At 36.8% G+C, this 22,673-nt stretch overlaps 3 protein-coding genes across 5 annotated transcripts in view; all 3 read right to left on the reverse strand.

Annotated features, from left to right (window-relative positions):
* Positions 1-22,673, reverse strand: part of SPEF2 (sperm flagellar and cilia associated 2) — a 106,722-nt gene that overhangs the window by 13,737 nt on the left and 70,312 nt on the right. For all 3 annotated transcript variants that reach the window (XM_026713728.2, XM_087927381.1, XM_087927382.1), the window contains exons 27-33: positions 21,691-21,907; positions 19,538-19,657; positions 17,448-17,586; positions 15,783-16,012; positions 5,430-5,536; positions 4,448-4,630; positions 442-534 (exon numbers count right to left, since the gene is read on the reverse strand). In XM_026713728.2, the coding sequence (XP_026569513.2) occupies positions 442-534; positions 4,448-4,630; positions 5,430-5,536; positions 15,783-16,012; positions 17,448-17,586; positions 19,538-19,657; positions 21,691-21,907 (1,089 nt within the window). The remainder of the gene's footprint in view (positions 1-441; positions 535-4,447; positions 4,631-5,429; positions 5,537-15,782; positions 16,013-17,447; positions 17,587-19,537; positions 19,658-21,690; positions 21,908-22,673) is intronic.
* On the reverse strand, positions 9,703-10,954 carry LOC148127429 (zinc finger protein 862-like). The gene is made up of 4 exons (XM_087928643.1): positions 10,809-10,954; positions 10,511-10,719; positions 10,302-10,425; positions 9,703-10,212 (listed from the first exon to the last, which is right to left on the reverse strand). The coding sequence occupies exons 1-4, from the start codon at positions 10,952-10,954 to the stop codon at positions 9,804-9,806; spliced, it is 888 nt and encodes a 295-aa protein (XP_087784769.1). The 3' UTR covers positions 9,703-9,803.
* Positions 11,057-12,272, reverse strand: LOC148127430 (zinc finger protein 862-like). The gene has a single exon (XM_087927387.1). It carries the CDS (start codon positions 12,179-12,181, stop codon positions 11,111-11,113), a length of 1,071 nt encoding a protein of 356 aa, XP_087783513.1. The 5' UTR covers positions 12,182-12,272; the 3' UTR covers positions 11,057-11,110.

Consider the following 22,673-nt stretch of genomic DNA (forward strand, 5'->3'; position numbering starts at 1 on the left):
TCAGCATGAAAATGTATATGTACTATTGCATGGTCAATCTACATGCATAGAAAAATCCCCATAAAATTGTTAATTCTAAAATTTTGTCTTTTACCCCATTTATTAAAATATTTAAGCCCCTCTCTCATCCCAACTATCATTATTTTTTAATTTCTATTTTAAGAAATAACTCCATAGATATAGGATCAGTATTGAAAAGCAGAAATGTCTGAATTTAACTGTTACAAATAATCAGAAATGGACAATGAATTGTGTTCAGATTTGAAAGTCAAGCAAATAATCAACTGTACCTTAGAATGGATATATTTTTTAAAAAAAACTAACTACAAATAGCATCTGCTCATTACTTCAGAATTGTTAGAATGTAGCAGACAGTGTATGGAATCCATTGAAAATGGCGGACTTACCCTTGGATTATGGCTTCTGAATATTTATACTTACTTCTATGAGATGCTTCTGACGGTTAAATGGTAAAGGTTCTATAGGACTTTCTGGAATGCCTAAATCTTCACTTTCTTTAAACCACAGACCAACCTAAAGCAAACAAATCAAAACCTTATCCTCTGAACTATGACTATTCACAACATTTACATTTTTCAACTTTTCCACACTTCAAAAACATGTGGAAAGTTCATACTGGGATCATCGTCAAATTAGAAAGCTCCACTGACATATTACTTTTCAATAATATTATGGGGATTTCATTCTGAAAAGTGATTCTTAAAAATGATGGGTGGATTTAGTATCTTGATTTGTTTCAAAACACATTTGTTTGTTTTTCTTTCCCCACCCCCATTTTTATCATTTCAAACATCGGAGGATGGGGTATGAGATGCTGAACCCAAAAAAATTGTTCTACCCAACTTCCTGTGTTGTTTCTGGAGTTTTTGGTATGTTTTTTTCTCTTTACCTATATGAAGTAAAATACCACAAGTCTGCGTAGGTGTGTATAAAACATATCTACATTTCTTTGTGGGTTTAATTATCCTGAATAGGGAATAAAACTTTTTCTGTCCCAAGATTTGAAGGAGAGGCTGCTGCAGCTTCCACTTTTTCCTGAAGACAGCTATTGCTCCATTACAATGTTTTTTGAAAGTTTATATAAAGGAGGATAATGAATACAGATTACGAGCTTACTGAATGATTAATGTGGGGAAGTTTTACCACTTGATAAGCCTTTACCGCACATTAAAATCCATGGTAAGAAACAGCACTCACTCCATTCTTTATTGAAACAACATGACATTGCAAAACTGTTGGAGGAAGTCTTCCTATTAAGGCTGGAATCTGTGGAAGGCAGCTATCTGAAATGCTATATTATATTTATATAAACACCAGCACTTTAGGTGGTATTGGCCTTTGTACTCATTGAATTCTTCTCAAGAAAGTATGATATCATAACCACTATTCAATTCTATTGACTGCCTAAACATGTCCCTGCAGTTTTCCAGGCAAAATTTTGGAGGTGGATTGCCATATCTTTCTTCCTAGGTCTGAGCTTTGAGTCTAAGGCTGGATTTTGTGCCTAAGGCAGGACCAGAATTCAGAGCTTCCTGGTTTCTAGCCTTGTGCCTTAACCACGACTCCAAACTAGCTTTCCAATTATACTGTATATTGAGAAATCCCTCCAATTCTGCTCCAGCTTCACTGATTTCATGTGCCCTTTTTTATCTTGTCCAGTGCCAATATGATAGGATTTGATTGAGCATCTCCATTAAACACAATGCACAAGAATGGGCTTTTTGAATCCAAAAACATAGGCCTTTCTGCATAAATATGCCTTTGTTTTTCCCCTTTTTTCTTTTTTAGTACAGAATCCTCAAAATCCTTATACATTCTTATATTCAAAGCAGAAAACAGCATGCAGTTTTTTTTTAATAGACTTGAGCTAAACAGTTAAACCTGGACCATTGGGAAGAAGAAAGCAAGTATACTCTCTCCTTCTCTCCAATCCAAAATTATCTCATGATATTTTAAGTGGCAAAAGAAGAAGTTCCTATGTTAACTTGAATGGATTTGGAAAGCGAATGCAAAGCTGATTCATTAACTGAGCATGGACAAATTTGCCCAAATATTTAATCTCAACCATGGAACAATTTCCTCACATTCAATTCACACAACATATTTACTAAATTATAATTCTAGCACTATTTTTCTCCAATATCCTATTTTTTTCTACCTGCTTTTATGGAGCAGGAGAGCTATGATAATGTATACTACTGGAAAAATAAGTTTTTCATCTCTGCAACTTTATGAGGGAACCTGGCTGAAGGCATAGAGTATGCTAGCAATCAGAGTTGGAGAAGTAATAGTCGCTTTGAGTCCCAAAGAGAAAACTGCTGAGAAGAATAAAAAAAACCCAAAAGAAAACAAACAAAACCAAAAGAAAACAAAATTGAAGTCTCTCAAGGAAAAAGGTTACAGGGTAGGAAATGACTATTTTAAAATTTTTCAAATGGAGCTTCAGTGTTTGGTATAATAAAAATAGCATCACAATAGCATTCAAACTTCATTGATGATAATGATTAATTCTCTTCTGAAGATCACTTAGCAAATGATGGCAGTTTAGGATCAATTTAAACTTTATTCAAAAGTGAATTGTCCTGAATTAAGGGATTACGGGCTTATAAAAAGAGTTTTTTTATAAATTGTCCAGGAACTGTTCTAATTCTTTGTGCTTCCAAGCAGAGTTGCTATGTATAAGATACATTTTGTAAACTTGAATAATTCTATTTTTTTTCAGTTGTTTTGACAAGTTTTATTATTAAAGCTCCTAAAATTCAAATACTTATTAGGAAAAAAAATTGCTGGTTTATCCCATAATCTCCATTTCACTTTTTAAATCATGATATTTTACAATCCTTTTCAGCTACTTTTGAGCTATTTAACCATTATTTGGAACTGTCACATCTATAAGTAAGACTTGGGTTTTTTCAACCACTGTGATGTCTGCTGAATTGTGTTCTAAATCTCAAACTGTGTGAATGTGAAAGTGCCAGTACAATTTATACATGATCTTTCACAGCATTTTTTCTATCTTGCGATTGTATCAATATTTGAAGACGTCAGATCAATACTTTTTTTCTTAAATTCCAGTGCATGTCTTGGATGAGAAGCGAAATGTCTTTAAGGAAAAACAAAGTCCAGTTGCCTTTTGAAAAAGCATCTTTGGGATAACCATGTCCTGGATGAATGAGAATCGGCAGACATTGTGCCAAGGATTACATTGTTACAGATATTGTGAACTTTTTAGCATTATAGTAATGTTCGTGTATTTGCCACTTTAGATTTTCCTATTTTCTATATTTTGAACACAGGAGAAAAATGCAGTTTATTGTGAACTGCGTTGTTTTTGAGAGGGGGAATATGCCATTGCCCCGTCTTACATGCTTAAGAGGACTGAGCATAGATTCTCTGATTGCATGCTATTGTACCAGCATGCACAAAGCATCCATTTTTTTATGTATTATTATGCCTCAAGAACCACAGAGATTCTTGAGAATCTAACCTTGACTCTTTTGTCTTTCTAAAGAAACGATGAGGAAATATTTACAAACCAGAATGAAACCTAAAGCACTTCTTTTAAAGGTAACATGAAGTTAGAATAGAATAGAATTTTATATAGTTGGAAGGGACCTTGGAGGTCTTTTAGTCCAATCCTCTGCTTAGGCAGGAAAGTCTACATCACTTCAGACAAATAGTTATCCAACATCTTTTTAAAAACTTCCAGTGTTGGAGCATTCACAACTTCTGGAGGCAAGTTGTTCCACTGATTAATTGTTCTGTCAGGAAATTTCTCCTTAGTTCTAAGTTGCTTCTCTCCTTGATTCATTTCCATCCATTGCTTCTTGTCCTGCCCTCAGGTCCTTTGGAGAATATCTCGACTCTTCTTTGTGGCAGCCCCTGAGATATTGGAACACTGCTATCATGTCACCCCTAGTCCTTCTTTTCATTAAACTAGACATACCCAGTTCCTGCAACCGTTCTTCATATGTTTTAGCCTCCAGTCCCCTCCAATTATTTAATGTATTAATTTCATTGAGTTAAACTGACTTATATTCAGTTGTTTTCATTTTTCATACGTATCAGTGCATAGCCTCAGACATACAGACACAGTGGCCCATGCTGAGCCACAAACCACATGTAAAGTACAACCCAATACATATTTACTAAGAAATACGTCTCACTGCATGCAATGAGGTTTACCTCCTAAGTCTATGTGCATAGTGCTGAAAAGCCACAATGTTTAGAAAAAGGAGGTGGGATTAGCAGTTACACTTAGAGAGGGGTACTTTGACTAATGGTGGGCAAAATAAAATTTTGCTTGCACTGATGGGCACTGATTGTGACATGATCTCACAATATAGGGCTGGCTACCTGCTTATCTCATTGCTCTCAGTAAGATTCAGTCACAAACTCTTAAAAAGGCAAATTAAAGGATTGGAACCTGATCATATTCTTCCAGGGTGACAAATCCAGATCCTTTAGTATCCACGTCCTGAAATCTCTGTAATGTTTCAAGCAGTTCCGTTACAGAAGGAATAGGCCAAGGCTGGGAAGCTGCATGTAAGAATCTGCGCCAATCCACTGTGTCCAAATTCACAAGTAGGAATAATGATAGGCTCTGCAACTGTAACGTAGAATTGCAAGCATGGAGATGAGTGCTTTATCCCATACAGTAAAAAGATTAGGAATAGATGATATAGGACAGGATATTGTTGCTGGATTTTAACTTTACTGAAGCCATTAGGTGGGACTTAGACAGATAAATAATTGGACAGACATATAGAGGACTTCACTGATAGGAACAGCAAAGTAATTATGGTAATTCACCAGCAGAAAACTGTCATTTAGTACAAGTGTCATTGTCAAGGCTTTCCTAAATAGCAAGCAGAGGAAGCAAAAACAACAGATTTCAGTTAGGTAAGTATATTTCATACTTGAGAGCCATTAGTATCAGCAGTCAAGACTCAACTGAGCACCCCTACCCCACTCCAATTGTTTTAATGTTATTTTAGGTCAATTTACAGAGTCTTGAAAACTGTGAAGTGTTTTCCAGCCTCACTGAGTTACACCGAGATAATTAAAGTGAACTCTCTTTTCAATGCTTCCCCTCCCCCTCAATCTCTCAGCAACTGGACTGAGGTATTTGTTTCTGAGATAAATGCTCCTCTGACTTGCCTGCAGCTTCCCATAATTTCTTCCTGTTATCCACAGTACCCAATAAAAACAAATCATGTTTCTTTCTCTCAATTTTTGTAATTCAACCACCTAGCAATATATTAAAGTAAAAGTAAAAATTAAAGCAACATCACATATACAAGGGGTGTCCATAGGGATGGTCAAGCTGGCAGTCATAACTGTATAATTATGGTCTCCATCTTAACTTTTGTGATTTTTCCCTCACAAGTGCCGTGATGGATACTTACATCATACATGGAGAGATGTAGCCAGGTATCAGGAAGCATATTGGACCCAAGATTCAGAGTGATCAAATCAAACAAAATATCTATGAATGTTTTATTTGGTATTAAACCTAGGCGAATAAGAAAAAAAGAGGAAGAATGGGGTCCAAATGGAATTGATATACATTTTTTTAAAAAAAATCAATTACATTTCACTGCCCAATAGATACATGGCATTTCCCTGTCTTACTTTCCTAGTTACACTCTATATACAAATACTGTAATTTACTTTATATGTAATTGTACAATGATGTACATTTCAATTTCTTTAAACTATATAAACAAAGCTATGGGTTACTATCAATCAGGTATGATCCAAGAGGAAACCAAAGGAATGTCCTGCTCCTTCTTTATTCAGAACAATGGCTGATAAAGTCTATTACCCTAATAAATAACTGGAACATAACTCGTTTCCAAATTGGAGCTGAAAAGAGAACATCTAGCACATCATCAATGCTAACTGTGGGGTTTGCACTGCCATCACTAGCTCTGATTTTGTACCTAGTTGAGTAGTGAGTCTGTAAGTAGTGAGTAAGTAGTGTAAGTAGTGAGTCTGTAAGTAAGCAACCGAGTTCAAAAAGCATAAAGGACTACACAATTCAATCCTGAGCTAAACATATTCTATTGAAGGCTTACTATATGCAAATAACACTCTTGCTACCTGAGGTTATCAATTGGCTTGAGTGCAATTCAAGGTTCTGGTTATCATTTATAAAGACCTACGCTGCATAGGAACTAGATGATTGAGAGATCACCTTGTCTCTAGTGTCTCTCTTGCATGGCTTGCTTTGAGTTCCATTAAATCATCAATATCGCCCAGTGCGAGCCAGGAAGCAGGCCTTTTCTGTTACTGTCTCCCATAGAGATCACAAGCTTCTCTGCCTTCAGTTGAGTCTCCTGTTTCCCCCTGAGGCTTTAAGATATAATATTTTTGGCAAGATCTTTTTAATTTTATGAAGCTACTCAGAGTCATTCTTGGGTTAAGTGGCCTAGAAATCTGACAAATAAATGCATTTTAAGTTGTTGTATTCACATAGGTAGTCTTTGGGTTACAGCCATTTGTCAAAAACCATTCAGTGGTGACAAACAAATGATATTTAAGACAGGTTCTATACTAACTTCAATGTTGGCATTATTTTAGCCCATACTTGAGAGCATCTTGAGAATGTGGACTTTGGATTGAACGGACCCACTCTGTTTTGATCCACCCTCAATCAATCGCAAAGTCCTGATGACAGAAAGCAATGGCAGCTTTCACTAGATCTGAGCAGTGGATCCTTGGTTGACTTTCACAAGATTATTCCCCAAATCTCCATTTGAATGAACACATTTACCACAAATCAGTTTGACTGAGAAGAGCGCAACAGGTGGTATGGAACAATGCAGGACATCAGCAAAGAAATAGTGATATATATGTATGTATGTATGTATGTATGTATGTATAAAATCAAGATCAAGCTATGGGTTTCATGTTAGTTCTCTCAACTAATCTATTTTCAGATCTGTTATGAGGATGCTTATCAGTAACCTATGACTTTCACCAAGTGTTGTATCTTATGATTCTTGATGAATGTATTTTCTTCCTTTATATACACCAAGAGCTTATGCACCAAAGACAAATTCCTTGTGTGTCCAATCACACTTGGCCAATAAAGAATTCTATTCTGTTCTGTTCTGTTCTGTTCTATTCTATTCTATAAAAAGAGAGACCAGAAAGGAAAGAAACCATGTACACTGTCAAGAGCTCTTGAAGGAAAAGTGTAGTGCAGAAAACAGAATTTAGCAGATCCAATCAAAAGTATGCATAGTATTGTTTCAAGAATGTACACAGACTCTTCACAAAGACTGAGAAGGTTGTTTACAAACCTTTGATTAGAAAATGTATAAATTTTAAAGCAAAATATATATCTGAATCAAATTTGTATTCCAAAGAGAATCCCTTGGTGGAAGAGCACAAGAAGGAGATCTATGCAAGTTATGATGTGAATTTATATTCATTTTATTTTTGCTTTTACTTTACATTTGCATACTTTACATTTGCCTTTTCACTTGCAAATGACTGGTTCTTATCCCAACCAGGGAAAGAATTTTTCCTTTTGCAGATGCTATTTTAAGCGCAACGAACCTTCGTGCCATGCCTAATTTCTACCAAGCTTTCTTTCCATGAGCCAATTAGTTAAATATGCATGCATTTGATGGTTGCAAGGTTCCACTTCTACAGTTGCAACTGCAAAATTTGAAAGCATTAAGAAAGTTGAAGTTATGCAAATACTGTGGTACCTTCTGAAGTCAGGTGGATTTAAGCTTTTATCCAGGGAGCACAGAACATATCCATGGTTTGTATGGAAGAGAGACAAAGACATAGCTTCCTCAAGTTTGTATTACAAACATAATTCCTTCTGCAACTGACTTTTTGAGCTTTCTTAATTATCTGCTGTATTACATTTCTTCCTCCCCTTTATTATTTTGCGTTGACTTTAAAAAGTTTTGAGAACCATTTGCAATTAAAATATTGCATCTTCCTTTTATAAAAAGCTGCTCCTTCTCAGCACCAACAACCATTCAAATAATTTAAATCCATGTAGAGCATTCAAATAAATGAAGCAACTGGCTAAGAAAAAATATTTTTTTCATTTTGGGAGGTCAAGTTATCAAGGTATATGATGCAAATTGTAAAGGATATTAATATGCTCTGAGTGGAACTTACATTGCAAGACATTTCATTTCCAGAAGAAGGAAAAGTACAGTAATAATTATTTCTCCATTTCAGCCATGACACGAATATATAGCTGGAATGCAGAATAGCATGCATTTCAAAGAAATTTATTTCCATTCTTCAGTATCTTGTTAGGGGCAAAATATTTGGAAATCCCTACAGTGTATTTTTGTATTTTATAACATCATATTTGAAAATAGTATTTCTAACGCTATTGGATTTTACCTCCTATCATCCTTGATAAGTTACAGCATATTTTTAGCTCTGCTCTACAGAAAGACCTTGGCCATGTCTAGCTTTTCAATACTTTTCAACTTTTCTAAAGCTATACGTTCCAAAGTCATATTTAATTTCTCAAAAATCTATATGCATGCTTTAATTTCATAAAACTAATTATACTCAAGTGCTGGGATATCTTATACTAAAGGATTAAAAAGTGTTGGTAATCAGTAGAATATTTTTATAATTATTATTTTATTATTTTCAGTTATTTTCAAAAAATTTCCAGAGTTATGGAGTAGAAACATTTTATGAAGCCTCCAACTGTTATATGTACTTTTCCCTGGAAAGTCCTTACCTTAACAACATATATTTCTTTTCCTGTTCAAATCTCTTTAAATTGTTATGCATGGGATATCTTCTGTATACTGCAGATCTCTCTCTCTCTCTCTCTCTCTCTCTCTTTCTCTCTCTCTCTCTCTCTGTGTGTGTTTGTGTGTATGGATGGATGGATAGTTTGCTTTTATAATTGATCAAAAGTTGTGATTTTATATGATGAAAAATAAATTGTAGGTGGAAGCTTCAAATATTCCATTCCCATAGCTGAAACTACTGAGTCTTAAGAATAATGAAAAAACAATGATGGCGATGGAGGCAGACACAAAATTGAGGTAGGAAAAGTATGAGAGGCACTATTTCTTTTACCCTGCCAGTAAAAATATCAACAATATCAACAATCATTTGATGCAAATTTATGATTCCAAAATTTAATCAATCATAAAGTCCCCTACATTCATGACAAAGTAGAGAGTCTCTCATAGTTGTCTCACATAGTTTTGATTGCAACCTTATAACTAGTTTAGCTTAAAAAAAAACTAAATAATGAAAATCTGAAATGGTCCAATGAACCTGGGAAGGTTGATTTCTTGCCAGCCTTCCCAGATAAACCAGACAAAGAAATACAACGAGTTGAGTTAATTCTACTTTATTGTAAGGCTACATTAATCAGGGCAGATCCCTTCTAAGTTTCTTCCTCTGGACTGTCCCTCACTTTCTTTGATCATTTCCTCGGTATCTCTTCCCCTCCCTTTTCAACATCATTCTCACATATCTTTGTAGTTCTATTAGCAACTTTAGAAAGTGGCATGTCTCATGAGGTGGAAAAGTCAAAGCTGCTACTAAAGCATTCAACAAACATGTTTTGTGTCTGAAATGCAAAAGTTACAAAATACATTAAACTCTACCCAATGGCCATTGCAGCTCCTGTACTTACACAACTGCACACTTTATTTTTAATTGGAGTATGGGGTTTTTTGGAGGGGGAAGGAGATAATGATTCCTAAACCGTTATTTGTTGAAACAATGCCTTTGCATGAAATTGAGACAGAAATAATGTTGCACATCTAGTCGCTTCCAAACGAACTTTCTCTTTCCCATTCGGAATCAGATGAAGTATCAAAATTCTCACGAGGAGATAATCCAATTGGGATCCCACTGGGATCCCCCTGATTAGCTTGTAGCTTTCTGTTCCTTTGCCAAGAAACGTTCCACAACTGAACAGCTTTCTGGGGATTAAATTTGTTGATCTCGGGAGAATTCAGTTGAATGACCATGAGATCCGTCATGCTTTCAAACATGAGTTTTGAACGCAGTCTCATCATTGTCAGCTTCATTTGACCAAAGCCTCGTGCTGCTTCGCTGGAACTTGCTGGCAGTGTCAAGAGAAGATCGATAAGGGCCAAGACGTTAGGATATTTATGAAAAAAATCTCTGTTTACCAAATCCCACGTTAAGCTCTGGATGTTTTCGTATCTAGAAAAGATAATGTTTATTACTAAACATGTTCCTTTTGCTAATGTAGCAGTAAAACAAACTTGGATTTAAGGCAGCATGCCTATTACCTATTATATAGCTCTGCTTTTAGCATATTCCATTCTGTTTCAATTTCATCCACTTTCACTTTGGCCCATTCTAGGATGGGCTCATAATGCTGAATCAGTAGAGATACTTCCGTCTCACCAAATTCTGTAAGAACAGTCATATTAATTAAAGCAGTCCTCATCTTTCAGAAAGGAATAATTTATTAGCCACTGCAAGGTGCTTTGTGTACCTTGTTTGAATTTGTCTGGCCATAGCTTAAAGCTTCCAATGGCGCTTGCGATTAAAACATCTTCACTAGCATCACAAAAGCAATCTTGCAGCTGGTTCAAGAGACTGCTTAATAATTCTAGTCGGGTTGCTGAAATATTTCCATCTCCCACAAGAGGGTAACCATGAAAATATGTGATTGTTTCTACCAGACGTTCTCGTGGCCCTGATCTGAGGGAAAAACATGATACTTAAGTAATAAACTCTCTCTTTTCAATTCACACATGCTTAAATATATGCAGTAATTGTTAATATCCAACCTTTTTTGATACATTTGGAGTATCTCCAGTGTTGACTGAATTGTAGCAAATACATCTGCAATGGAAGTGTTTGGATTGTGGGCAACACGAGACAGAATGTTGAGGACATTAATGACATCTAATAAAAAGTGAGAAAATTTAACCATATCTGTTTTTAGAAGAAACTTCAAGAGATCTTTGGCTTTCTGTTGATTTGAGGAATCTGATTCTTCTCCTGTCTGGAATTCAACACGAAAAACAATGTGTTAAAACACTGACAGAAAATTTCTAGTTTTTTCAGTTGTTACTCAAATTCTATAGTTTCAAAAAGCGTTTACCTTACTCAGGTGTAGGGCAATTGCTGGGTAACCTTTCAAAAGGATCTGAAGAGCCGTCTGTAAACGAAGAAACCATTGAGAGCCACCAATTCGAGAAGGAACCACTGGTGTCATTTTATGGGCTTCACAAATTAGTTTAAGGTACTTCTTATTCATTGGAGAGTCATGATAAAAATAGTACAAGTTTTTTAATAGGTCTGTAAGTATATTGAATAATGGAGTGTTCTTCAGTGCCGTCTTGTAGGCCATTTCAAGACGGTGAACAAGACAATGAATGCTCTGAATACATGGCTGGATGTCCTTCAATAGTTTAGCTACTCCATTTTCTCCTATCATAACATCTCTACCATCACTGCCAAAGCCAACCAGTTTTTTTGCCCAGTCATGGGTTGGCAAATTGACCTTCAGATTGGTTTGTAAGGTTTTTAAAATAGCATTTTTCACTGTCAAAGCATCATACATGTCTATGGACTGAATCCCAACAATCTGGCAGTGGGTTTTCCCTTGATGTGCAAACTGTATATATACAAGGGCTGCTTCTGTTGTTCCACTGTCCGTAATGCCATCGCTAATGAGAGAGAAGAACTTGCATTTTTCTAATTTCTCTTTCAAGGCTCTTCTTTCCACTTCAGCAATAAAATGAATAAAGATTCTTGCTGCTTTGTCATTTCTGAAAATGGAACTAATGTCCACCCCTTTCGTATCATCCAGTTTACTTATCCAGTCCAGGTCTGTGAAGGGGCGTCCAGTTTTGGCAATGGCATGGCAGGTTCTAAAGAGGTTTTCGATTTTTTTCAAGGTTGTTTTACTCATGTTCTTTAACATCTGCTGAGTGGTACCTGAGTCTGGGGTAGAGCTACTAGCTGTTTCCATACAGGAAGCCCATGCATGAGCTTCACTATTATTGTGTTCATCAACTAATTCAAGAATAAAATCATCGGTCCCAGAGCAAAAATTGTGTGTCTTCTCCCCTAAGTCTACATTATGTTTCCGACACAGAGCACAGTACATAATGCCTTTGTCACTGTCATATTTTAACCATGTGTACTTCAACATCCAGATGTTTGGAAACTGGTGACTCTTCTCTGAATAGCTTTGTTTGCCTGGAGTTACTTTCTTGCTTTTAAGTTGCTTCAGTGCTGCTATGGCTATAAATATTTCATAATGTTTATGATAACGACATTATAGTGTTTTAACACAATTTCAATATAACTATTATTTTGAGCTACAATTATTAATTATTCCAAATTATAAAAGTTCAGTTACTGTATTTGTTACAAAACAATAAATGTGAGGCATCTGAAAATTGCATTTTTTTCCTCCATAACTCAAATGTAGTGCAAAATTATATGCTGAATTCTGTATTAACTAGATTATGTATGTGAAGCTGAAATCTTGTCTTCCCGCAAAATTATGCAAAATATGAAATGTTTATCTTTAAGTTTTTTAGAAATTAATATAATCTGAAACTATATTCAGCAGCATTGCTGACTGTTCAGATTTCAGCAGCTTTGACTGACATGTTTTATTATTTACAATGATAAGAGCTCAAAATTACTTTCTGGTAGTTTAAGAAGAGGCTGTTGGGGACAAATCCAAACCAACATACCACACTGCGTTGTCTGTAGCTTCCATTAAATCTTATGAATGTTTTTTATTTATTTATTTATTTAATTTTATTTTTTATTTCCTACAGTTAGGAATCAACTCGTAATATACTTAGCTGAACCCACACATACTATGCCAGGATTTTTAAATACAGTATAGTGAATAAGGTATAATGTTACAAGGTTCATAACAGTTATATGAGCAGCCTATTACGTTTCTAATAACAGGGAAGAAATATATACAGCAAAAACCTATATATTCCTGAAACACATGGCCAGAAAATATATAGAATACTTCAAGTAAGAAATTTTAATAGAAACATTGTTTTTAAATCAGATATTATAGGGGAACAACCTGTTTCTGATGAAGCTATCACAGAAGAAAATGACATACTGCCAGTTGAATTTAAGCACAGGTTACCTGCAGAAATGTCCTCCTTTCATCCAAATGAAAAAAGTAGCATTGTGCCATTGAAATGCAAGCATGTAAAAACAGGTTGGGGATTCTATCATGATGTAGAAAGCTGCTTTTATCATTCTGTTATCCCTCCCTGGATACTGTTATCCAAACAATATCTAGCAACATATAATACTTTTCATCATAAGAGATGAATGTGTTAAGTTTGATTTAACTCTCTAGGTTATTTTTGTAACCTTAATTTTGTCCTTTCTTATTTTCATATTGATTCTTTGAAAGTCCACATGAAAATGCACCCATTTTCTATGTTCTGTTTCCTAATTATACATTTTTGTATTCATTTGCAGGGCAGGCATTGTAACCTATTTCATACTATTCGGAAAAGTTCAGAAAATTGTATTACTGTTCAAGTATCTGTTTAGGAATTTCAACCAGCTATGTTTATCTAAAATAACAACATTAAAAAACACCATACCAATAAATTTTATCTCCATTCCTGGAAAGAATACTTTTATAAGGAGGGACAATCAGGTTTAGCGGTAGTCCTTGCTTACCAACAATTGGGACTGGCAACTCTGTCTCAAAGTGTCATGGTCATAAATGGAAAAATCACATCCTTGTTTTGGGCTTATGACATAACTTCCATTCGGTTGTTATGCAAATCACTGTGATTGTTAAGCAAAACATCATATGACAACTTACTATTTTATTGCTATGTTCTCCATTAACTCTGCTTGCCACAAGACAACTGAGAAGCATGCAAGTGGTGATCAGGTGATTGCAGGAGGCTGTGATACAGGGGTGGGATTCAAATTTTTTAACAACCGGTTCTGTAGGTGTGGCTTAGTTGGGGGCGTGGCTTGGTGGTCATGTGACTGGGTGGGTGTGGCTTGGTGGTCATGTTATTGGCTGGGTGTAACCAATTCAATATCACTCACATTGAGGCACGTATCTCCTCGCGTGGCCTCTCAAGACTGTGGGGATGCTGCAATAGTCGTAAGAGTGAAAAATGGTCATAAGTCACTTTTTTCAGTGCCATTGTAACTTTGAATGGTCACCCCACACAAGCAAAGTACCAGCAAAGGAGGGGAAAAAAACTCCAGAGACATTCCTGAGACAGGAAGTCTAGTCCTGCCAAGAATGTAATAAGGGTTAATGGAGAGGCAGTTTCTGTAAGCAACACCAGAATGTTTCCTTCCTGCCTTCCTTACAGGATTAGGCCAGTCATTTCTTCTAACAACCAGTTCTCCGAACTGCTTAGAATGTTAACAACCGGTTCTAGCGAATAGGTGTGAACTGGTAGAATTCCACCCCTGCTGTGATAGCTATAAATGTACTTTGTTGCAATGTGCCAGAATAGCAATTACATGACCATGGGATATGGTCATAAATGGGAGGGCAACGATCATAAATATGAGGGTTGGCCACAAAACTATTTTTCTTAACACTATTGTAATATCGAATGGATGCTAAATGAGATAGTCAATAAGCAAGGATAGCCTATACAAGTTTTCACCTATTGTATGAATGGATATTAGAAATTAACAATGGTCGTCTGGACTTCATGAAAATCTTTCCTTTTTTATTATTTAGTATACATTTGTGCATTTGTATTTTTTTTTTAGAAAAATGCCTGCTATTCACAATAATTGATTATAACTTTTATAAGCAATTCTTTGAAATATTTTTAGAGTGTTGAATTAAACAGGTCCTTTATTATGAAGAAAATGTATGGGTTGTCAGAGCGAAATGATATTGCATGATACAATATGGTTAAATGTTAAGACAGTTGAAAGATTAAGAGATCAGAACACAGTACATTTGAAGAATCTAAACCAGGGGTGTCAAACTTAAGGCCTGCAGGTCAGATCTGGCCTGCAGGCTGCTTAAATCTGGCCCATGGGGCCGGCCTGGAAATAACAAAGAACCAGCCCATGGTGCCTCTGGCAGCAGTCCCACCCCCAGGCCCCATTTTTGGCCTAAGTGGCCTCCTGCAGCACTCTATCAGCCAACACAGGGCACGGTGTGCAGTCTCCCCATGCCCCTTTTCAGTCTGAATGGCCTCCTACAGCACTCTACACCCCATTTTGACTGGTAGGGTGCTGCAGGAGGCATCCATCCTGTTTCCACCCCCCACTCCACCCCCAGCCGGCCCATGAAGGAGAACTACAATGCTGATCTGGCCCTTGAATAAATCCAGTGACATCTATGGTCTAAACAGAGACACGAAAGGTTATTGAAAAGAGTTGACTAGTGTCTACATATTTTTAGTTAAAAAAAATACAAAGACACACCATTTGGGTGCACATGAAAAAGGATATGTGCATCTAAAATCTGACTATGAAAAGGATGGCTCAGTCAAAATAACATTTTATTGTGGGACCAATATGTTAAAAATGTATTGAAGAATAACATCAGGAAGCTGCACTGAAGAAAAGTAGGTTTGCGCTGTTAATGTATTAAAAAAATCTAAATGTTTTATTTTAAACAACTGATCATCATTTTGTCCTGTTCTTAACCTTTGTAGAAACACCCTTACTACTATGGACACAAATATAATATTTCAATCACTTTAAATCTTGAATGGTCATTAATATGCTTTGATACATATATGAAAAAAGTATTTTCTTACCTTTAGGTGCCACCTGTAGAAACTGCTTATGAAGAGTACTTAGCTGTGAAATAGTGAGTGTACTGTTTGTAGCAGTCTCCACAGATGGGGGACGAGCTGGAAGAGTAGGATCTTCAAATACTTTTATATCACCATTAACATAGAAATCTGTTCCTTCCAGGGCTAATTCAAACTGAATCCTGGAGGAAGTTTCAATATGATTCCGGGCAACCCCAACCAATTTATCCACACTGTAACGATATATATGCTTAAAAATGAAAAACATGGCAAAATCTAACATTAATAGTTTTATTGACAATTAATATTTTTCTACTGGCTTTGTCCCTAGAAAAATCAGTGTGATTCTTCAGCTCCAGGCATGCTGTTAAAATCTCTAACTATATGCTCTCTAGAATATATGAAATCAACAGCTATTGAAATGCCTGTATTGGAAAAAAAAACTCTCTTGCTAAACTGAATCTCCCAATGTTCACTATGTCATTTGAACAACTTACCTCCAGAAGTTGTGAATGCTCCAACATTGGAAGTTTTTAAAAAGAGATTGGACAATCATTTGTCTCAAATGGTATTGATTTCCTGCTTAAGCAAGGTCCCTTCCAACTCTGCTATTCTATTCTATTCTATTCTAATTTTTACTTCCTATGACATTGGACTGAATTTTTTACTATGTTTGAAAAATCTTTGTAGTGATGTATTCATTTTACTGAGAAAGATCCAATGAGAATGACACAAAGTCCTGATATCTTCACATTTCCAGGTACATTATGGATAGAAAAAGTTTGGGATTGCCCACTTTAATCATTCTCTCCAGATTGCATGTCAGCCTATGGATTAGCCCACACAAAACTAGTTTTTCAGATATGACAAAATATAAGACAAGCAGAGAGACCAAAAGCTTGTCTACATTTTGCTTTGTTGGGGTTTCACACAGAAAGAATGAATAAAAATGATATTTCCTGCCATTTATGGAAAGTTTAATGAATCAAAGTAAGAGTGGTAAACAATTGTATGGCTCATTCAAAAAACTATTTACAGCTGTTCAGAAAGGGGAAAAAAAGGTGTATGTTTCATTTCTCTCAATAAATACTCCTTTGGTCTTTTTTAGCTGCCAAAAAAAGGCAGTGGGGGAAAACAAGGCATTCCTGAAATGCCTAAATAATCACCCCAGCAGCTCAAAGTTGTTGGAGCATAAGGAGGTTATTGGAGAGCATGATGGATGACTCTTGGAGATGGATGTGTCCCATTAGAGAAATCACATCCAGGGGGTGAGGGGGAAGAGCAGGGTGAAGGGGGAAATGTATGGGGTAATTTAGTATCAGCTGCATCCAGTTTACGCCACTCCTAATAAATCAACTTACTTTTCTCTGAGATGCGGCTAGAGACTTTTGATTTGAATGGGGGTGGATTTGTTGGAGCCTTGACGGCTACTTTTTAAACTATAATTCATACAACCAGTATTTAACTATATATACACACCAAGACATAAACTATTACTCACAATTTACTCTTACCAGAATTATAGAAACACAACTGCAGTTTGTCTGCATTATAGATAATGCAGAATTTTTTCATCTTATTTATTCAGGATTTTTCTTAAGCTTAATGATTTTTACCTCATTTCCTCTATTGTAACATAATTTTATTCCTTTTTTAACAATTTATTACCTAGACATTTCAGCCAGGTATCGCTCTCCAAGCCATTTTTCCATATTTCTGTATGTTTCTTCTGCCTTTGATTGTAGATCCTCCAGGAAAGCTAATCCTTTAACTTTTAACAGCTCAAGACGAGATTTTGCAGCCTCCGCTATTTTAAAAATGGCTTGTAGTTAGTATAAATTCATACACGCTCATCATTTTTGAAGGTCTAACACGGGGTTGCCAACCTTTTAGACCTGAGGGACCACCAAACTCATAATTTTAAACCCTGCGGACCAGAAACCCCGGGAAAATCCCCCAAAAAAGTCTGCAGGAAAATTTCCCACCTGTTCTCCTACCCATCGATCATTCTTTATTTGGGATCGCAGGATACCATCTCCAACTCCATTTTCAGGAAGAGAGAGAGAGAGAGAGACTTTTGGCTTCATGCAAGGAAAGCAGCAGAAGCCTTTCTTTCCCTCCCCCAAACTCCACCAGAAATGAGTCTTGGTGAGACTTGTCGCGCTGGCACAGCCTATTGGAGCAGGATGCCTTGCAGGGTCCCAAAGACTGATTTCTGGTGGAATTTGGGGGAGAGAAAGAAAGACTTTTGCTGCTTTGTTTGTGTGCAGCCAAAAGCAGAAGAAGAAACAAGCAGAAAGAAGCAGTCCAATGGCGAGGCATGTGGGGCGAGTGGGGCAAGTTTCCCCCTCGGCCCTTTCCCCCTTCCCCTCACTACTTCGTGTTGTTCGCAATGCAAGCGATGCAGGCCTTGTGTTCCCTCGGGCCATGTGGGCGGCGCAGCCTTGTGTTCCCGTACAGCCTGGATTAATTGCTTTGGGGGTGACATTTCTCTGCAGACCACCAAAATGTTCTCGTGGACCACCAGTGTTCCCCGGCCCACACAGGTCTAGCATTCATTAGATTAAGTATTATGTAGGAAACAGAGCAATTAATGCTATATACAGGTAGTCCTCGACTTACAATAATTCATTTCGTGATTGTTTGAAGTTACAACAGCACTGAAAAAAGTGACTTATGACCATTACAACCGTTGAAGCATCCCATGCTCATGTGATCAAAACTCAGATAATTGGCAATTGCTTCATATTTATGATGGCTGCAGCATCCTGAGGTCATGTGATCACTTTGTGACTTTCTGACAAGCAAAGTCAATGGTGAAGCCAGATTCACTTCACAACTATGTTACTAACTTAAAAACTGAAGTGATTCACTTAGCAACCATGGCAAGAAAGTTTTAAAATGGGGCAAAATTCACTTAATAGATGTCTCACTTGGCAACAGAAATTTTGGGCTAAATTTTGGTCATAAGTCGAGGACTATATGCATCTGCACAGTTGGATTGCTGCAAAAAAAGGCTCTTGTAATGATGTGTATACTTAAAACATTGCTTGGTAAATGGATTAAGTTAATAAATTAAGTTTTATGGTATGAAATTATATTTTGAGCTAATTATGGTTTATGAGTATATCACAGGTAAATTTCTTGGTTTGATCTAATCATACTTTATGAGTATATCAGAGATGAATTTTCTCTGCTATACCAGTCTTTTGGCTGCAAAGTAATGCTCTTCTGTGTTTTGGTGCAGGATTAAATCTAGCAAAGAACAAGCTGGTCTTATTTTGTTTCTGTTTTTAGAGAATTGAAGTAATAAACAATAGCGAAGTTGACAAATTTGGTAAGCCTAACACATGAATAATTGTGCTTATTGAACAAACTATGGATAAACCAAACCACATTAACCAAAACTTGAACCTAAAAAAAGGTTAAGCAGAATATCTACAAGAAGCTCAAGCAAACATAGTTAACATCCAAAACAAACGTTTATGGAGATTCTCAATCATCCAGGTTATGGTTGTTCCAAAAATGCTCTTCAAAAGTCAACTGGACTTTCTGGGTTTTTTCCTTGAAAACATTTTGCTTCTCATCCAAGAACTGAAGAAACATCTTAGATGAGAAGTTAAACATTTTCAAGGAAAAAAACCAAGAAAGTCCAGTTGCCCTTCGAACAGCACCTTTGCAACATCCAAAACAAATTTAAAAATTTTCTCAGGCCTAAATGGGTAGATATTTAAGTCTTTTGTTTGCAGAAATTATACCTTCATGCTCCAGTGCAGCAAAATATTCCTGTTTCATTTTAAGTTTCAATTCTTGCTTCTTTAATTCTTCTGGGGATAAAGGAGTAGCTACCACTTCAGTTGTAGAGGGACTATGTATACCTGGAGGAAAAAGTAATATTGTAAAAAAAATCTGAAGATAAAAATGTTTGAATAGCTATTATCTTTGTATTAACAGACAGCTAATAAAATCATCTAGAATTTCTCAAACTGTGTGATGCATGTAGATAGTCCTCACTCTATTTATTCATTTTATTTATTCATTTAATTGAGCCCAACATTTATGTTGCTCAGCGAGACAGTTGTTAAATGAATTTTGCCCCATTTTACAACCTTTCTTGCCACAATTGTTAAGTGAATCACTGCAGTTGTTAAGTTAGCAACCTGGTTGTGAAGTGAATCTGGCTTCCCCATTGACTGTGCTTGTCAGAAGGTCACAAAAGATGAACACATGACCCTGGGACACTGAAAACTATTACAAATATGAGTCAGGTGCCAAACATCCGAATTTTGATCACATGACCATGGGAACATGCAATGATTGTTAAGTGTGAAAAACAGTCAGTCACTTTTTTTCAGCACTGTTGTAACTTCAAACGGTTACCAAATGAACTGTTGTAAGTCGAAGATTTCCTGTATATGGTTGGACCATATACAGAGTGCACGGATAAGATAGTGCTAGATTGTCAAGGCAGAATGAGAGCACTCTGTAATTATCCAGTTTCGTGTACTTAAATCTTTCTGGCATTTTCCTGGGGGTACTTATGTTGGGTCCTGGCACTGCATCTATGGACCATCTCTAGGTAGATAAAGCATTGCACTTGTGCTCAACGATAAACAATTAGGACGATTGCAAATGAATGGTGCCTCAAGACTGGAAAGGGGAAACGAGATTAGGCAAGAGAGGTCTGAAACTGCATTAATAGAGGGATACAATCAAGATCAAGTGAGGTACTAAATACCATTCTATAAAGGCTTAGTAAGGCACACCTAGAGTACTGCATCCAGTTTTGGTCACCACATTATAAAAAAGATGTTGAAACTTTCTGACAGTGAGAACAATCAACCAATGAAACAGCTTGCCTTCGGAAGTTGTGGGAACGTCATCACTTGAGACCTTCAATTGAACTGCCATTTGTCAGAAATGGTGTAGGGTCTCCCGCTTGTGCAGGGGGGGGGGTTGGACTAGATGACCTATAAGGTCCCTTCCAACTCTGATTATCTGTTATCTGTAACCTGGCTAGGTCATCTCGGATAACATTTAGCCAGATTGTACACAAGTTTCAAAAGGCCAGGCCACCTTCTGAAACCCAGTATCAACAGCTCTGTGAAGCTCTTTCCCATCTGAGCAGAGCAGGAGTGACTGCAGCCCTTCTCAAATTTGCTTGTCACCCTTTGAGAACTTCTGACAGTTCTAAAAAAAGGAGTTTCATTCAAATACTTATAAAGCACAAACTGTTTTAATTTATTAACAGTTGTTTGCCTGGTGTTGCCACAGGAGAAATTTCCTGACAGTGAGAACAATCAACCAGTGGAACAGTTTGCCTTCAAAAGTTGTAGGTGAGCTCCATCACTGGAGGATTTTAAGAAGAGACTGGACAGCCATTTTTTTGAAATGGTCTCCTGCTTGAGCAGGTGGTTGGAGTAGAAGACCTCCAAGGTTCCTTTCAACTCTGTTGTTCTATGTTCTATGAGTTAGATCTGCAGCAATGAACCCAAATGAAGCAACCGTCCTCCCTGAAAAGTTTCTGGGCGTATACAATTTGCAACCAGATGTTTTTAGTCTATGTGGTGCTTCCTCCCCAGAGTAAATATTCTACTGGGTCCGAGCAAGTTTCAGGACAAAAAACAAAAACCTACACCCAACTCTTTCTGAGTTTGGGGAAAAAGGAGGAAACTTTCTTCCAAGTTCCATAAAAGTATGTTTTGGTGTTGCCTCAGCTACAGTAGACCTGACCCTTCGGAATATTCCCTGGAAGTACAACCTCAGAATGATGAGTTTTGTTTCCATTACATGTAGAAGATGCGGAGAAACTTTAGGATGGCGTGGACGAGATATGTTTCTTACTCTTCTAATATCTCTTTGCTGGTCCTGCTCCGAATAGGACCACAGTATGTCACTAAACTTCGTTTACCTTTCTTTTTTCCTTTCTTAGCATCTTTGCTGTCCTTTTCTTTGGCCTCTTTCCCACCTTTTGCGTCCTTTTCACCTTTTCCTCCTTTCCCTTTCCCTTCCTTGCCACCTTTGCCAGCAATTGCTTGTGAAGATTTGAGGCGCTCTTTTTCCTTCATCTCCTCCTGAAGCCGTTCTTTCTCCTCTTCCGCTTCTTTTGTTTGTATCTCAGAACTCACCTGAAATTTCATATACCAACATTTATTAATAGAAATGTTAGGAGCATTAATGTGAAGATGGTTTCTGAGCAAAGCTATCATTAGTTCTTGCTTAATGACCACTCACTTAGTGTGTCAAGTTTGAAGCGTGATTATGCTGTTGCCGCCATTTTCACTTCCCAGCTTGCCACAGAGCCATGGGGGGAGGGAAGGCTAAGTTTGGAATGCCAGTTCCAGGCGACAACAAGAAATTGCCCCTTGGGAACCAAGGTCATCTAACCAGATGGTCAGCAAAGACCTGGACAGTTTCCTATAACAAGACCTAAACATCTACTTGGACAACGTGACCTGCACTAATTGGGGGAGGGAAGAAACTATTCTTTAACTATGTGAAAACTGTGGGAATTAAGTAGAGCTAGTTTTGCTTTCAGTCTGTGCCAAAATGATGCACTCAATAAAGCTTTGCAAAAAGACAACCACTTTTTTAATTTTTATTATATACTGTAAAATACAAAAAAGAAAAGTAAATAGGAAATTAAGGGAGGAAAAGGGAATGGGGAAAGGTGGGTGTAAGATACATGGGGAAAGAGAAAGAAAAGGGGGCATTGACTTCCAACTCTTCCTAACACAGTACAAGATAAACAAACTCCTGCCTCAACCTTTTGCTTTTACACATTAATATATAACTAGCCATTTTTACGTATAACACCAAATCTTTCTAATCAACAAAACTAAAATCAAAGTTTATTTATTTTTTCTTCACAAAGACAAATTCCAGGAGTGATAT

Source organism: Pseudonaja textilis, chromosome 2 (genome assembly GCF_049901715.1).
Source record: "Pseudonaja textilis isolate UNSWEBS1 chromosome 2, rPseTex1.2, whole genome shotgun sequence".
Taxonomy (NCBI): domain Eukaryota; kingdom Metazoa; phylum Chordata; class Lepidosauria; order Squamata; family Elapidae; genus Pseudonaja; species Pseudonaja textilis.

Bases quoted from the DNA above. Each gene is read 5' to 3' on its own strand.
- LOC148127429 (XM_087928643.1), bottom strand. From the start codon at position 10,954: ATGGTTAAATTTTCTCACTTTTTATTAGATGTCATTAATGTCCTCAAC. The intron at 10,426-10,510 runs GTACACAAAGCA...CTGTTCTTACAG, and splicing joins GCCAGACAAATTCAAACAAG to AATTTGGTGAGACGGAAGTA. The intron at 10,213-10,301 runs GTAATAGGCATG...TATCTTTTCTAG, and splicing joins AAAGCAGAGCTATATAATAG to ATACGAAAACATCCAGAGCT.
- LOC148127430 (XM_087927387.1), bottom strand. From the start codon at position 12,181: ATGTTGAAGTACACATGGTTAAAATATGACAGTGACAAAGGCATTATG.